Source organism: Corvus kubaryi, unplaced genomic scaffold, assembly GCF_017639235.1.
Source record: "Corvus kubaryi isolate FWS band 111438036 unplaced genomic scaffold, C.kubaryi_AGA036_p1.0 135, whole genome shotgun sequence".
Classification (NCBI taxonomy): domain Eukaryota; kingdom Metazoa; phylum Chordata; class Aves; order Passeriformes; family Corvidae; genus Corvus; species Corvus kubaryi.
The window spans coordinates 1,636,828-1,654,264 of record NW_024580669.1 but is presented as its reverse complement, the minus strand read 5'-3'; the positions used below and the strand labels follow the sequence as shown (position 1 = coordinate 1,654,264).

The window sequence follows — 17,437 nt, the reverse complement described above, 5'->3', positions numbered from 1 at the left end:
CCTGTTTCTTTAAGAACCAGAAAACACCAAATGAATGCTCCTGTGTGCTCAGGACTGCTCTACAACTGTATCAGCATCCTCCACCCCATGTGGGTTCCTGCAGCTTTCCTGGGTCTCTTTTAACCCTCTCATAAGGAAAGATTCAACAAGAAACTTTCTGTGTCTGATGAAAACGTCCACCAGGCTTAGAGGTGGTTATAGGACGTGCCTAGAAGTTTATCTAGATGTTTTCTCAGTCAGATGCAGCAGTTTGGGTGTCCCATATATACTCTTTTTTTTTTTCTTTCATCATCCTCTTTTGCAGTTAAATGTAGCAATTCAAAAAACAACCTCCTTCCTGCCCCTTTCATTCCCTCTCTGAAAGGCAAACTGATTATTTCCTTTTATTATTTTTAAGAGTAATCTGAGCTTTACAGGACCTCTGCTGTCAGGCTGCTTCAGATATTCCATTGACAACTCCCAGCTAGATTTATCTCCGAGGATATTCAGTGCCTCCCGATGGCATTATCCTTCTGCTAATTGAAATTCTGTCCTAAGGAAGAAAAAAGGAAGATTTCCAAAGGGGGGTTGGAGGGGAAAAGAAATAGCAAGGCAAAAAAACCAAACCAAAACAAGCCTCCGAGACAATTCCCCAGGCTAAAAATCTGGAACAATGTTTTGTTCCTTTCCCTCATAGTCAACTTCCCAAAGGGGCTGAGTTATCTAATACTACATGGGGTAATCTTAGTAATTAAAGAATTTTTACATATATATGAAACCCCACAGTGCTGATCACAGGGCACAATCCAGTTTACAGAGCACTTTTCTGCTGGGATTCACCAAGGCTCTTGCTGGTTTCTTATCAGTTGGCTTTTTAAAAGAGTTTGGAGTGGTTTTAATCCATTTTTTTCCCCAGATGTTTTGCCCCATAACGTTTCAGGGTTTGTTATATGGCTTAAAGCCCACACAGGACCCATGTGTATTTTTGACTGGTGAAAGACTCTTCTCAGAGTGCTGCTTTCAGAGTCAGGAGCACAAGATACCCTCAAAATTCACACCACTTGTTAAGAAAAGCCATTCCAAGTGTTCTGGAGATGCTGCCTAAGTCAGAGCACCACAAACCCTCAGGCCTTTCAGCTTTGAACTCACAAGAGTATTTAAGTTTAAACAAACATGACAAATTTGCTGCTGGTTTCTCTGTGGTTTGACACGGGTACAACTCCCTCCTGTCTCCAAGGGACTTGGTGATCATTTACATCATAAAATATGTGAAGGGTCACAAAAATGACAGAGCAGGCACAGAAATCTCTGAGCCAATGAGAAATGCTGCCCTGTCATGTCTCGTGTTGGGATGTCCAGCACTTCCAGGTGGTGTTTCTTGACCTATCACACCAAATTCCTGAATGCACGAGGCTGTGAAAGTTCTGGTGGAAGGAGAAAAGGGGATATTGAGATGATGTAAAAAGTGCCTAAACCCAGCTTTATCTTATGCAGACTGCCCAGGTGGTGTGGTAGAAGAGATGGTGTGATTTAAACACCACCCAAACTTTGGACCAGCATCTTCTAGTCCCAGCTTTGTGCCTGACCCTAGAAAATCCTTCCTTTCTAGACTTAACTTTCCCTTTGCTGAACTGGTTCTGAGGGTATTTCATAATGCCTGCCAGCTCTAACTTCCAAGGGATTCACATTCTGGCTGTTAATGAACCATTGAAGGGAATCTTTGGGAAACATGGATCACCTGAAGCTCAGGGTGCCCAAAACATCCCACAAACAGAAAGGTTGGAATCACTTAGTTTTATCTAACTTGTAATGCTGAAATGTTCCAGACTGGCTTTCTGCTTGTAAATATCTGCATACAAATGCCACCAAAATTATAAAGAGGTGTCCCCAACCCCCTCCTTGTCTCCTAAACCATCAAAAAAATGCAATTAAGGGGAAATACCTTGTTTGGCCCAACTTGAAAAGAGCCAGGGTATGTTTTCATTGAGGAGGTTTAATACAGGTTAGATGTCTGCAATCTGGCTCGTGCCAGGGAATGGGTTGTGGATAAATAGGATTGAGTAGCAGAATGACTGCTGTTCTCACTCCCAGGCTGAAGGGAAGGGGATTGGGTGAGTGGTTGGCTGTGGACTGTTCTGTGAGACACCCACTGCTTTTATGTCTCTATTAAGAAGGAAAAGAAGGAGAAAGGAGGTGAAGAAGATTGGATGGGTGGGGAAAGTGAGAAGCCCTGGGTGAAGCCTAGAAGCGCCATCCTGTGAAGATGGAAGAATGGCAGGAAAAAGGAAGAATATACAGCCTGACACCCCCCCAGATGGCTCCTTGAGCTTGTCCTCCTGCAGGCAAACAGACCCCCTTTGAATTATGGGGCTGTAATTCTGTTTGGGGACGGTAGACGGGAAGAGGGGGGAGGCTGTGAGAGCTGTTTGATGGTTTGTGACCTCCCCAGAAACCCTTGATGGAATTCCAGCCCCATAACTCACAGCTGCCTCTTCTGGATCCAATTCATCAGAGGTCTCTGATGTGGAAGTTGAGCTGGAGTTCGGAGCTGTGCCTTGCCCCTGCTGGGGAGTTAATCAGATTGCCTTTGCTAACGCAAAGCAGGGCAGGTTTATGAGCCAGCTTCCCTGGATTCTGGTTTGGCTGGGGCACTGGGAAAGCACAGAGCAAACTCGGGCGCCGTTAATGTAATCGGATCAATGTCTGCACTTCTTACTTTCATAGCCATCCATCACAAAGAAAGAGCACAGGGCCAGAGCCGTGGCATGGCCCCCAAGGTGACCCTGGTGAGCCCTGGAGATTTTCCATTTGGCTCTTCCCAAGGGCTGAAAGCTGCCTGCAGGTTTGTCCTGAACTGCAGGTGAGTGAGACCCAACTCAGGGCCACCAGTCCTAACCCAAGACATGAGATCTGGCTCAATTCCACTCCTGAGGACCTGCCCTGTAACATTCCAGAGAAGAACAGGTCCTGATGGTATCTCAGGGCCTGTATTTTGGCACCCCAGTGCTCCTCCAGCAAAGGTTCATCCAACTGAACAGCACAGCATGTCCAGGACTAACTTGACACCAGCCACTGGTGTCTGATGAGACAAAGCTGGGATGTCCTGGGGTACAGCACTTGTTCCAGTGCATAGACTTCCTTCTGGCATCCTCTCTCTGCCCCCAAATTCTGCGTTTCAAAACTTAAATCCAGCTTCAGACTATTTTTTAGGGTTCATTCTCTTCCCCCCACCAGTCCCAAGCAGGTAAACACCACACAGACTGAACCTTTAAAGCACCTCTTTTCCCAATATCTTTTTTCCAAATACCTCCTGACCCTGCAGACCTTTTCCCAGCATTTTTTTTTGGTCTAGATCTGTGTATTTGGCCCTGTGAAGCCATAGTGTCTTAGAGCTTATGGGACAGAGAGAGCCAAACGGGGTGCATTTTTATCCATGAAGGGAAAAAATCCGTGATAGATGCTCATCCCAAGCTGTGCCTGGCCATTCTCTGGGAGAAAATTGTCCAAAATTGTTCTGGGGGCCTGCTAACAGCTAAACACCACAGACAACTCAACACAGAGCCTGGTACTCCACCTTGGCCTTCTTTTATTTACTAGCACAGATGTAGCCAGGAAAAACACGATGTCTGCTGGTGCTATCTGCTTGTCACGTTCCTGCCCACAACATGTTTGTGTGTCATGAGTTGTGACTAATTGGTGACCTGCCTGCCTGTGTTGTAGGAACGAGGGCTGCATCCCATATGGCAAACTGAAGGAAAGCTGGCCTGTGGAAAAGTCTTGGCATCGTGTTTGGTTCAGGGGGTTACAAGGTCAGTGAGTACATTTCCCATTAGACTTTATGAGAAGGCAGGAAATTCAAAGGGGTAAATAATAATAATAATAAAAAGAAAACAGTTGTTCTTCTCTCAATTTTTTTTTCCTTGAATATCTTAGCTGAAGGCAAAAGACCAAATTGGTTCCTGCTTCCCTCGCAAATGCTTGCTGGGTTGTGGGAACACAGCACATGGCAGAGAAGTTCAGGGTGTGTATAACGAGAGTTTTCCTAAAACAATTACAGCAAAAAAGGTCAAAGAAGAGCCACTGCTGGGATTCATCCCACCTGGCTTTGGAAAGGCACAGTGCAATCCTCGGCAGCTGGGTGAGCTCCTCCCTGGAGCCAGCCAGAGGAAACAGCATTTCCCTCAGTCACTGATCTATTTGAGCCAGAGGGGCTGTAATGAGATGAACTGGATCCTGGAAGGGCTCGGTTTTCACAGAGAGACAGGAGAACCCCCACAGGAGAAAACACCCATGGCCACTCAGAAAAGTGATCAGAAGAAGAGGTGATTTTGCAGAGATCCTGCTCTGATCAACCTGATCTAGTGGGAGGTGCCCCTGCCCATGACAGGGTTTGGAACAGGATCATCTTTAATGTTCCTTCCAAGCCAAAACATTCTGTGATTCTATGAATAAAACCTTATTGATCCCAGGAACATTTTCTTGCCACTCAATAAACTGGAACACCTTGACACTGGAGCTGGCAGGTCTCTGCAGGGCAAGGGACTCAGAGTTATGATCCCTATCCCTGTCACCACCTTGATGAGATGCACCTGGGGCTGAACACAGGGAAGGGATCCCTTGGACAAGTGAGATCCAATGGGAACAAGAGAGCTGATGCTGGAGTTGTACTCTGCTGAGCCAGAAAATCCCCAGGATGGGGAATGGTGAGGGGAACATTTTAATACAATCCAGGCAGCTGAAGGTGGGAAGAGTCAGAAAGCGGGAAAGGGGAAATAATAAAGGCAAATTGAATCCTCCCCAGGGTGCTGGAAATGGTCCTTCTCAGCTGACATCTGGGATTGCTTTGGGAAGCTGAGCTGCAGAAGAGTTCCCAGCTTTTAGCTGGGACATAAAGACCATCTCTGAGCTTTGCAATGCCTTTTCCCCTGCCAGGTTTCCATGGGACAATTGGGGGATATTATTTACACCGGGGATGTCCCAGACCTGAAGCAAGTGGTCGCCATTTCCTCAGTGGAGGAGCTGGAAGAAGGGAAGGATTGAGGTGCAGGAAATGGCCATCATTCCTCATGGACCACAAAAGCAGGAAAGCTTTGAAAATGCTTTTTTTCTGTAGCTTGTGGGAGGGAGAATCCAGCATGGACAGAGAAACACCAGCGGCTTTAGGGAAAGGATGTGGCACTTGGGGACGTGGATTAGTGGTGGCTTGGCAGTGCTGGGTTAATGATTGGATTCGGTGATTTTAGAGGACTTTTCCAACCTTAATGATGGGAAGGTGGCTCCTGCCTGCTTTGTAAATACCTACTTGGCCTTGAATATCCAGCTTAGCTCACTTGGGAGCTGGACAGAGCCGTTCCAGAGGCTGGAACTTGAAGTGGCTGTTGCCTCCAGTCTCTGTCACACACATGTGACCACAGCCAAGGTCTCGGAGTGTCCCAGGGAGCATCAGAGCAATGCCCTGTCCTGTTGCAGACAGATCCATGTCAGAGGTTTTCATCCTCCCTCCCACTCTTGCAGCTTTCATTAAATCCACAGGGAAATCCTCTGCTGAGCAGCAGCAAGCCCACACATGTAATCCCCCCAAAACCAAACATTTTCCAGCTGACAACAGGGAGTTACCACAAGCCTGGAGTCTGTTTGTTTGGCTGTGCTCAGTAAGTGCAGCTCCATTTAATAATTGGAAGGGTGTTTTTGTGGGAATAGTTGGTGTTTTGTTGTTTCCCAGTCTTGGCATGGAATACAAGAGGAAATTGGTCCAGGTTGTATTAACAAGGTCACAGTATTGGTCCCAACCATGCCCTATGGATTCTCCCAAATCTGTAACAACAGCTGTGTCCCATCACAAAAAGAGTGACTGGGTGGATTGGGATTGGTACTGGGCTGCAGAGAGCTTTGCCTCTGCGATTCCAGGCAATCCATTTCACCTCTTCATGCCTCAGGTTCCTCTCCACCTTTTCCTGTCTGGTCTCATTGACATGGAAGCTGTTATTTGTACAGGGACACTCTCTCTATGCAGTGTCTGGCAGAGACACAGCCTAAAACAACTCTGGTGGAAGTGTTAAATACAACCCCTTTGTCTGGACAGAAGTTTCCAGTGAGATAGTTTAGGTTTGAAAAATGCCCTGAAAAACAAAACCCTTCATAACTCTTTATTTAGAGGTGGTTTTGGGTTTTACCCTAAACACACTGATAATTCAGAAGAGCTGAAACCTGAAGCTCTTCCTTGCACACAAAAATTTTTAGCATCAATTCCTGCAACTCACCCTGCTGACCTGAGGGGTCTGGTGGGGGAGGCTTGTGTGGGTGACACCCTGCTGGGACTGGCTGAGCTGTGGGTGGGATGTGATGGCAGAGTGATCTGAGCCCAAAGCTTTTCCTCTGTGTCCCAAGGAGCAGCTGGACAGAGACATCTCCTTTCCATGGCTGGACATGGTCAGTTATAGGTGTCCTTCTATAGGTACCCCGACATTGCTGAGCAGTACCAGGCTGAAGCTGCCAGAGCTTCATTCAACTCCTTTCCCTCTTTGAAATCTAATGTCTTACTTCGTTTTCATGCTCTTCATGGAGTTGAGACTGCAGAAAGCTGTTTGCTTTCCACAAGCCTCATATGTGGTTCCTTTAGTAGCATCCCTGAATTTGTGAGCTTGTCAACCTTTTTTTTTTTTTTTTTTCCCCCCAGAGCTGATGACACCCCATAAACAAATGGAAAGGAATTACCTGTCTGGATCCCACCTCCGTAAGAAAAAAAAAAAATCAAACAATCCAATAAATGCCTTTTTGTGTGACAGGGAAAAGAAAAAAGAGTTGACAAGAAAGGGAGGGAAGAAGGAAGGAAGGAGGGAAGGAAGGAAGGAGGGAGGGAGGGAAGAAGGAAGGAAGGAGGGAGGGAGGGAGGGAGGGAAGGAATTCAGAAGGAATTCGGAAGGAAGAAGGAAGGAATTTGGAAGGAATTCGGAAGGAAGGAATTCGGAAGGAAGGAAGGGAGGGAGGGAGGGAGGGAAGGACGGACGGTTGGTTCCAAAATGTGTGGGTATGGGGACATGGGTTAGTGGTGGACATGGCAGTGGTGCTGGGTTAACAGTTGAACTCGATGATCTTAAAGGTCTTTTCCAGCCTTTCATTGACTACAATTCCATCCCTCTGGCTCCATTTTGACACAGGAAGCAGCAATCACAGCCTGGGGCATTTTTATTTCTTTATTTTTTTTTAATAAACTTTATTCTATATTACAAATAGGTTTTTTTTTTTATTTTTTGTTCTGGACTGCAAAATAGGAATGCCTTATATTTACATACACAGGTATACAATTAATTATAACAAAGGTACAGAAGCTTTGCCTTTACCAAGTAACAACGGGATTCCAATTTAAATAGTATAGATTTATTTCTTTTTAAACTAGGATCAATTCAAAAGAAAATCAAACCAACAACAACAACAACCTAAGAAAAAGGATCCCAACCTCCTTTCTAATGCTGTCTTGACATCTCTTTGAGGCTGTTAGTAACACTGTGGTGAAAGGAAATGTCTTTCCATTGATTTCAAGGTGGAAGCTTTAGCAAAACAGAGAATGAGACTTCTGGGCTCACGTGTATGTCCAAGACATGGGGTCAGACACAAGGAAGGGCCTCTCTTGTGACCTTAAATAAGCCAGTTGCCTCTCGATTCCTTGGGGAAAACACTGGGAGCATTTAGCTAGCACCTAATCTCTCTGCTTCCTTATCCCAGCCTGGGCTGGAAAGTGGAATTTCTCCAGGGAATGGAGAAAGAGCAGCATAGAAAGTTTAAATAACACCAAGTTTCTCTTAAGATACTTCAGAAAGGACTTCAAGCTTGGACATGGGCCTTGATTTCTCCAACTGGCCCTTGTGCCTCAGTCTATCCGAAAGTGAACAGCAGCTTCTCCACTGGGGAATGCCAGACCACACCAGTAAGAGAAGGGAATGCTGAGAAGAGCCTGAACGTCCTGGTTTTCCCCTCTGTTTTCCACACCCAGGTTTGCTTTACTGAGCTTCCCTGCACACTGCTCTCTGCTGCGAGCGTCTTTGAGGTGATCTGTTTCCAAGCAGAAAGAATTTCTTGAGGTAAACTCTCCATTTTTAGAACAGAAGATTAAAAAAAAAAAAAAACCAAACAAAACCAACCAAACAATGAACAAACAACGACGACAACAGAAATCACACACATGACAGGTTGATTAGACTAAGCAGCTTTATAACTTCAGTGGGGGTTTTGGTGGGTTTATTTTTCCAAGTGTAAATCCTGTTTGGTTTTTTTTTTACTTTTTTTGACATCTTTCTACAATTTTTTTTTTTTTTTGCTGTAAGCCTGTGTCCCCTTGGGTCCTTCTCCAAGTGTAGAGAACTGAGCCATCCCAAATAAAACACAGTTGACAAGCTCCATTTTCAAAGCATTCTCCACGAAATAGTTATTCCCAGTAAGACAACACAATTTTTTTGGAGAAAGAGGCATTGCACAGTCACGGAGGTGAGGGAAAACTGCAGGATTCCATGGACCAAACACTACCCTGAAATGGGAGCTGCCAGGTGCAAAGCAGGAAAATTCTGGCTGGGAATGGGCAGGAGGCTGAGGTTCACACCATGATGTTGAGGTTCATGCATTTCACCAGTTTCTGCTCCACAGCACACCAAGTTTGGATGGCAAGAGTTAGGACATCCCAAAACCTCCACCTGCCCTGGAGTACAACTGTGACTGCTCATGAAATGTACAGAGCAAATTGTCCTGGAATCGCTAAGGCTGTGTGGTCACCTAGAGAAGCTGTGGCTGCCCCTGGATCCCTGGATGTGTCCAAGGCCAGGCTGGACTGGCCTTGGAGCGACCTGGGATAGTGGAAGGTGTCCCTGCCCACAGCAGGGAGGTTGGAATGAGATCCTCCTTAAGGTCCCTTCCAACCCAAACCATTCTGTGATTCCATGATTCTGAGTGTCCTTTGTGCAGACACAAATGTATGTCCCACTTAGCAGAGCTCTGGGACTAAGTCCTTCCAGGTTTCCAACCTTCCTTTGGAATAGTCTTCTACATAACAGTGTCTCTTCCCAAAGCCCTTCATTAAAGCTTTGGGGAAGGACAGATCTACATTTGATGTTTTGACTTAGTTCTAAACGGTTATCTTGATATTGGCTGTTATGTGCTTGGGTTTTCCCAGACTCCAAGAAATTCAGAGGGGACTCAACAGTGAGACTGACCACTGGACTCTTCAAATTTGATCTATCAGTTTTCAACAGCATCATTAAAAATAATGACAATTATCTCATTTGCTTGGTTTTTTTCTCTTCATGGCAAATATTTTCCTGTGGGTTAATGCACAAGATCTGGAAACTTTGGTAATCACTTGTCAATCTAAGCAATTACCAAACAAAATGCTGCTGGTAAATCTTCTTCATGGCCCAATAATTTTTATGGTCTTCAGTGTCAAAGAAGCAAGATAAGACAACTGCAGTGGTAAAACTACAGGAATGAAAATTGGCATAGTCCTCTTATCTAATGGAGTGAGGCTGGGTTGGACAAAACCTTCAGATACATTCAGAACAGGAAGAAGAGTGGGAAGAGAAGGACTGGGGCACATTGAGACACTTGGACTCTGTGATCTTAGAGGTCTTTTCCAACCCAAATGATTCTATGACTCTACGCTGGGAGAAGAAGGTGACCTTGGGTGGCTGAATTTCTCCTCGATTGTTCTCCCGTGCTGTCTGTTGGAGGGCACACGATCCCCAACACCTCATTCCAGACACACAGCTTTCCTCGGACTAGTGTTCACTGGAAGGCACAGTCTGCACCACCACATGACACGATGGATCAGGTCTCAGATCACTGTCACTGACAGCTGAGTCCCACTCAGAGGGAGGACACAAGGTGTTTGCAGCGGGGCTGTACACCCTTCGTTCCTCCAACCCAGCTGAAAAGCCCCAAAGCAAACCCTGCAGTGAAGAAATAATCTTGACTCTCCTGGTAGAACCTCAGGGAGTCCTCGTGAGTTCCCTTTCCCTGTTTCTGATGCTGCAAGTGTCAGCATTAATTATTTGATTGCAGTGTTTGAGAAAGGCCCATAATGATCAGCCTATCATCTGGCATATTCTGGCTATTAGGAGCCTGTCCACAGACCTCGAGGAACTCTGGCTCCAGTTCTCTCCATGTGGCTTGAAAAACAGTGTGGGACACTACCTATTTACCAGGAATTTTTGGTCAAGTGTGGAAAGGGAGGTGGGGGAAAAGAAATCAAAGGAAAAGAAAGCATCCGTGTTGTAGTAGGGCTCATTCTTCTGCTTGTGTCTTTGTTTTTAGTTGTATTTTACATGCACTTAAAAAATAGTTAGCTCAACAGGTGAGGCTGGGAAGAAAGATGCCAAGACTTCTCATAGACTGGGGGATTCTGGGACAGTGGTTGGAAATGGGAAGGGCACTGAAGGGGACAGGGGAGGAAGCCCACGCATTTACATCACGATTCTGGCACATTTTCCAAGCAAAAAAGCAAAACCAGCTCAAACACCAAAATAAAGAGAAACAGAAAGACAAAAAAATAAAGAGGAGATGAAAGAGAAGCAAAACACAGGTTTTCTTTCAAATCCTGGGCATGGGGGAAAGAAGAGGGTGGAGAGAAAGCAGAAATGCCTAAATGGGAAGTTGGGAAGGGTTAAGACACCAATCTCCTGGTGCTTCCCGTTTCCCCTAAGTGTTTCATTCTCAGTGTCTCTGAGGTGTTCAAGTTTTTGTCGAAAAATATATATATATAATATACAGATGAAAAACTCCGTACCAGCAAGAAGAAATAAAATAACAACCATGGAAAACAACCATAACAAACCAAAAACACAGCCCTGAAAACATCAAAAAGAAACAGGGTGAGTCTCAGATTTCCCCTGTGGTGTTCCTCTGACTTCAGTAACAGTGCAGGATCACACCAGTTCATTTTGATAGTTTTCTTTTTTTGTATTTTTGTTAAACAGCTTCTTCTTCCTCTCATGTGCGCATGTCCAGGCAGGATTGCCCATCACTCATAACCACTTCCCTCCAAGCCAGCTCTTTGTCCTTAGACTCCTACCATCCAGCTGTGAGTACAAGGCATGACAATAGGGTCCATATTTATCTTTTGTGGCACTTTGTTTGTCAAAACCTTTGGTTTCTTCCTTTTTTTTTTTTTAATTTTTCCCTTTTTTTTTTTTAATTTACGTACTTATAAAAAATATTGTGTTTGTGTTGTTTGTTGTCATTTTCTTACCACTGGCTCTGGTGGGACTTCCCACTTTCACAGCCATGATCAATGGATCTGGAACAAGCGCCGGCGTTACCAAAATGGATCAACAAAACCATGGCAGAACCAACCAAACCCAAATCATCCCCAATGCGCAGGCCTCTTAAAACTGCTGAGATGTCCATAAGGTGCATGATGAGTCCATCAGCTCAGCAATCCAACAGAAAGCAAGCAGAACCAAAAAAAAGGAAGGAACGCACACGCGCACACAGATACACACGCACACGCACAAAATAATCAGAATTGTAATCAAGAGAGAAATGTCTGGGGGTTTGTAACCAAGACGTGTCCCTAAGTTTGCTGTTTCAACATGAATCTGGTGATTTTCTCCCCACAGACATGTCCAGTTTTGGACCACTGTTCTTTGAGTGTTTTTGGACTTGCCTACGTGTGTACCTGCTTGGCTGAAGGAAACCCTCCTGCTGACTGACTCCTGCTTGCACCACATCCCCCCTCACACACGCTCAGGATCTGTCACTCCCAAGAGGTTCTGGTTTGATAGCAAGAGACAGGAATAAACCCAAATGAACTCACTCTATAATCAATTTACACACCCTGCCTTCACCCCTTCCTCCCTCCAGGTGCAAAGCAGATCCAGGCTGCGGCTCCCAGGATGGGGTGAGGTGGATGTGGGCTGATTCTCCAGCCACTCTTCCATCTGCCAGGGAGCTCTGCTCATGTCTGGGGAGATGAATGCTGACCCAGCTCTTGCCTCCCTGGTATACAAGGAAGGTTCTCCACACACCATGGGTCTCTAACCATGGTGTTATCCAGGCTGGAAGCTGTGTGAATGGAACAGCTGAAGGCAGAAGAGATGCAGGAGCTTACTCCCCTTTGGTTGGCCATGAAACCAGTTGAGATGTTGTTTTGGAGAAGCTGAGCAGAGGATGGGACAGGGACAGGGTGATCCCCCACAATCATCCCATGGTGACAGCGATCCCTGAAGGGATAAGAAGTGCAAAGAGAGATAAAATCCTTCCCAGGCAGCAACTGTGCCTTCAGCAAGGCCTGTTGGTTCCAGAAACGGAGAAGAGGAAAGGCCAGGAGTTGGCACCAAAAGGCAGATGGGCTCACAGCAGTTCAGAGACCTCCAGAAGACAGGCAGTTCAGCTGGGGTATCTAGGTAGAAGAATTTTTGCAGTGTTTCATTTGGATTTCCTCCAAGATTTCCTTCCAAAGTGTGTGGTGACACTTCCTCTCAGGAGTAGCTTGGAAGGAAGGCTTTGCCATCAGCCCCATGTACCACCTTGCTTCACAGCAAGCATTTCAGTAACCCTCTGATATTCCATCATGGGAAAACAACAGCTGTGTTCCAGTTGAGGAAACAAAATGGAAAGAACAGCTTAAAAAAAAAAAAAATCCTTCTGGTTCTTCTTTTGAGGCTGAGCTTTTTGCCTGGAACAAACCGAGGCCTGTGGCTCCTGCTTTCCAAGCTGAGGTGGGAATGAGGGGGATGATGCTGTGCTGTCCATTGCCAGGAGGAGCAGAACCACCACCACCACCACTGACAGGATGCCACCGAGCAGAGAGAGCATTTTGCTGCAGTGCTACGACCAACAGGACACGACGGGAAAGACAGAGGGGGACACGCGGCTCTTGGAAAAATAAGAAGAACCATATGAAACACATGGGCAGGGGAGCGTCGGTCTCCTCGTCCCCTCTGGACCCTTTCCCTGCCCCAGGAGAGCAGCTGTCTGCCCAGGCAGGATGAGCCACAGCGGTCCTGCTCTGGATGGAGCTGTGGCATTTTTTGGGGAGCCTCAAGGCTCCTCTCCCAGTGGGTCGCTATCAAGAGATAGAATTGCAATGGCTCTGCAGGAGAGGAGCTGGATTGGCTCTGCTCTCCAGGAGCCCTGCAGGCAGGCTGCCTTCCCCTTCCCCTTGGGGACACTTGAGTAATACTGAGTTCATTTCCATGTCCGCTCCAGAGGCTACAGCCCTCGGAGGGCAGTTAAAGCAGCATGACAGAAGTTACCTCCCAATTTCACCTCTGCAGAGTGAGGATGTGATGCTGGGGGAGGGTTGTTGGGGTTTTTGTGTGTGTTCAATAGTTTTTCTCTAGGGCAAAAGGCAGAGGGGAAGCTGTGAAAATGAGAGCTCCACCCGAATGTCTTCGTGGCCCCAGAGCCAAGGTTCCTCTGCAGTCTTCTTTTAACCCCTGGGGCTCTGTCGCTTTGTCCATAGATTTGGAAAGAGAAGGAAAAGAGAAAAAGAGAGAGGGGGAAGGAGAGACAGAGAGAGAGAGAGAGAGAGAGGAGCGCTGTTTGGGTGACTCTGCTTACAGCCCATCAAAACTTGCACTTGGTAAAGATGATGATCTTGAGTGAGGCACGACTTGGTTTATCCCTCCCAGGGTGTCCCTGGCAGGACAGTTCTCAGCTATCTATGCTCATGAGGGTTATGACTTGTTCAAGTTTGTAGGCAAGTTTCTGTTTCCCAGCCTGGTCGTCTTGATCAAGGGCTCCAAGAATCTGGAAAAGGAGAGAAGAAGAAGTGACAGGGATTTGGGTTTTTTCCCCAAAATGACTGAGTCCAACATCTTAGAGCAGAAGAGGAGGGTTAGCTTTCTCTGAGGTAGGTCCCAGGCTTAGCTTAGATCATTCAAGGCAGGTCAGTCAGCAGGAGGGAACTAGGCAGGGAGTTTGGGCTTGATCTGACTCAATGCAGACTTCTGGATTGCAACCAATCAAATGGATTCTTATCTTGGAGATCAGTTATTTATGAGCTTTATCCATCACCTGGCCATGCCACTGGAGATGCCCTAAGGGGTCTAACATGGCCTTCAATACACAGAACCATGCTGGACATCTTAAAGTGTGTGTTGGACCATTTTTGGGTGTTTTAGGGTATCTGGAATGACTTTGGGCACAGGCCTTAACCAACTTTTGCCCACATTGGATGTAAAGCTCATGTAGGGCTCCTCTGCAGTGCATTAACATCTGACCATCAACTGCTTCAAACCAGCTGAGCCTGACTGAACAAGAGTGAGCGACAAAAATAACAGGGATCCAGACACAGCAGTACTGAGGAGACCCAAAATCCCCGACCTTCCCTTCCCAAACCCCAAGCCTTGTTTCTCATTCCTTAAATCCATCGCCTCCCAGGTATCAATGACACACCCTGGGGCTGGGTGGGCTGTCCCCTGGTCCCCCAGAAGTGTCCCAGGCTCTCACCTCCTCGCTGTACTTGCCCACGTAGGAGTAGATCTCAGAGAGCGCGCTCATGGTGTTGAACTCGTTCATGTGCATGCGGGACTGCTCGGCCAGGTAGGCGTTCATGTCCTGGTCGCTGATTGCTGGCATCTTGGCGATGTCTGAGTAGTACCTGAGGGGCACAAACACAGGTGTTTCTTAAGGGGAAGAGCAGGAGCTCAAGACGTGAAATCCACAAACAAAAAAGGAGAAAAACCACCCTTAGTGTTGGTGCATCAGTGAAATACCTGCTCATGCTCTTCTTTTACAGCATGACTTGGCCAAAGTGGAAATGCCTGAAGCACTAATCCTGAGCACCACATGTGTTGTATTCACCCCAGTCTGAGACTGAAGCCCCAAAGAGTCTCCTGTAAAGTTTCCCCGTGCCATGAGAGTAGTAGGAGCGGGATTGAAGCTGGATCTCTTTGTCAGACATTCAAGGGCTTTTAGCCCTGCCCCTATTCCCAGAGAGATCTTGCTGCCCACTGAGAGCTTAGGATTTCACTCCCATGCACAGAAAAAACCCAAATATTTGTATTTTTCCTTGCACCATTCTTGCACCAGTACTTCTGCCCCATTGCTAACATCACCCACCTTCCCCACTCAATCCAATCTATCCCAAAAACTCTCCTGCTCAGAATTTCCTTTTGGCCCCATATTTTAAGCTGGCCTGATATTTGTGACAACAGCCTTCAACTCCAGTCTAACTGGGAAAAATCTGCTTTTCCTAGGAGTCAATACCATTCTCCTGGAGCTCAGGAGGACTGGGGGTGTATCCATAGGATCTGGATCCCCCAGAACCATTGCCCAGCAGGCTTCATCTGCAGAGTGGTGTCTCTTTAAGGAAGTTGCTATTTTTGATGTCCTTTGTCCCCCGGGTAAGGCAGGTCTTGGAGGACAAGGTTTGCAGAAGGTAATCAGTCACTGTCATTCGCAGCTGTGCTCTGCTGTCAACTGGTTAATTAGACGCCATCATTTACATTTTTAATTTCTGCAATTTGACATTTTGTGCACAAGGAAAAAAAAAAAAGAAGAAGAAGAAGGAAAAAAAAAGCCCGTAGCTGCAGCAATCCACAATTTTATAATTAGGAGGCAGAAGGGACGGGGAGCCAAAAGAGCTGACAGGTGTCCTGTAAACAGCGTGGAGACACCTGCTGAGATGGAGGCTGCTTGCCACTGCAGAGAAATTGGACACTGAAGCGCTATGTGATGAGGATCCTTGAGGTGGAGGGAAAATACTCCCCGTGGCAGAGCGGCTGCTGGGGTCTCCTGTGGGAGACAGAGCAGTGCAAAAGCACAGGGAAAACCCTTCCACACCAGGAGGCTCCAGTTGCGCTCAGTCTGGTTTTGTGCCCTTCAGTCCCACCCTGATTTACCACAAAGGGTCAGTCTCTGTTGATAACCTGATTTTGGTGGTGGGATGTTGATGTAATCCCTGGCAGAGGGAGGCATAGGAGGCAGAGGTCCTTCTTGCCCGACTTTTTTCCAGAGCTAAACTCTCTTTCGTCATAAAAACTCGTGCAAACCTTATTAATTTTACTGCAACATCCAGCAGGAACAAAAACATCACTCTCCCTGGAGTCCTGGCATTTTGTCTTCTGGGCTTAGGAGCAGCCAGAAATCTTAGTCCAACTTAGTCCCATGGTCTAAATAACTCCCATTCCCAGTGCTCCACTGAAAAGTGGTGTGGGTTTGTTTTTCTTTGCACTCTGCCTAACCCTCTGTCCCCATGTGGACTTGGACAGTTGTCTGTGAGTAAAGTCCTGCAGAACTACCCCCAGGAGAAGATGTTGAGCATGGCAAATGAATATTTCTAGACCTTTGCCACTCCCAGAAAAACTTAAATGGGTTTCGGCATCACCCACTGGAGAAAACCCGATCTGTGCTACACAAGGGAAAGCATCAGGAATTGGTGACATCCATAACACTGCTGAGAAAACAAGGAATCTTAGGGTCAAAATGTAAGGTGTGCCTTGGCACTGGAAAAAAAAAAAAGTCCATGTGCCAGCAGCACATTTCACAGATTTGTGGGGAAAACAGGCTGCAATGCAGTGAAATGCATTGATTTATGGACCCTGAAAAGAGAGCAGCTCCTCATGAATATTGGATGGACATCCTCCTGATGGGTGAAATGAGAAGAGAAGGGGGCTCATCACAGCAAAAATAAACGGGGTCGGTGGAGGAAATCAGAGGTGCCAGTGTGGCTCTGATGAACAGTTAAAATTGTCCTTTTCCTCTCTGGTTGAGCTGTCCCCAAATGGTGGTAGGGTAGTGGGTGTAGGGACAGGGTGCTCCCAAAAAGTGGAGCACAGACACACTTATCATCTCCCTCTCCAAGTTTGTCCTGTTTCCTTTCCACCTGGTAGCAACAGACTCTTGAGTCTGTGACTCACAAGGGTTTGAAAGCTCCCCATCCCCTTCCAGCCCTGCAGAGATTATTCCCCAGCAGCACAACACTCCCATGACTCATCCAAACAAGGAAAAACAGCATGAAATGCTCCCTGGAGCCAAGGATGGGATGCACAAATCTGAGTTTCAAGAGTCAGAGTTTCAAGGCTCTGGCCATGACAGACTCCCAAGCTGTGATCTCAGTGTTCTGGGGTCACAGGCCATCACCCACCAAAGTATCCTGGTCTCCTCCAGACTCAATTCCGTGTCATCACACACCTAAAAGTCATTTCCCATTAAACCAAGGTATTGGGGAAGTGTGTTTTGTGGCAAAAATAAGAGCAAAAGAAGGGGGGAAAACTGTGTACCAATACCCCAATCTAGACGAGCAAGAAGACATAATATCCTTCCATCCAAATTCTGCCATGGCCCAGCCACTTATTTATGCAGAAGAGTTCCTAATGAAGCCATCACTGTGCTCTCTAAAGAAATGATGAATGTGTGTGTTAAAGCATCCTAGCAGGGAGATGACAACATCCCTGCTGAGTCTTTATTTACCTTCGATTCCAGCCCAGATCCTCAGAGGTACTTAGAGCCTCTCTTCCATTTGCATACC

General features: G+C 46.6%; 1 protein-coding gene across 3 annotated transcripts in view; it reads right to left on the bottom strand.

The window, feature by feature from the left end:
* Positions 1-7,160: 7,160 nt before the first annotated feature.
* Positions 7,161-17,437, bottom strand: part of PLXNA4 (plexin A4) — a 424,984-nt gene continuing 414,707 nt past the window's right edge. For all 3 annotated transcript variants that reach the window (XM_042052316.1, XM_042052297.1, XM_042052307.1), the window contains exons 31-32: positions 14,416-14,566; positions 7,161-13,713 (exon numbers count right to left, since the gene is read on the bottom strand). In XM_042052316.1, the coding sequence (XP_041908250.1) occupies positions 13,618-13,713; positions 14,416-14,566 (247 nt within the window). In that variant the 3' untranslated portion in view covers positions 7,161-13,617. The remainder of the gene's footprint in view (positions 13,714-14,415; positions 14,567-17,437) is intronic.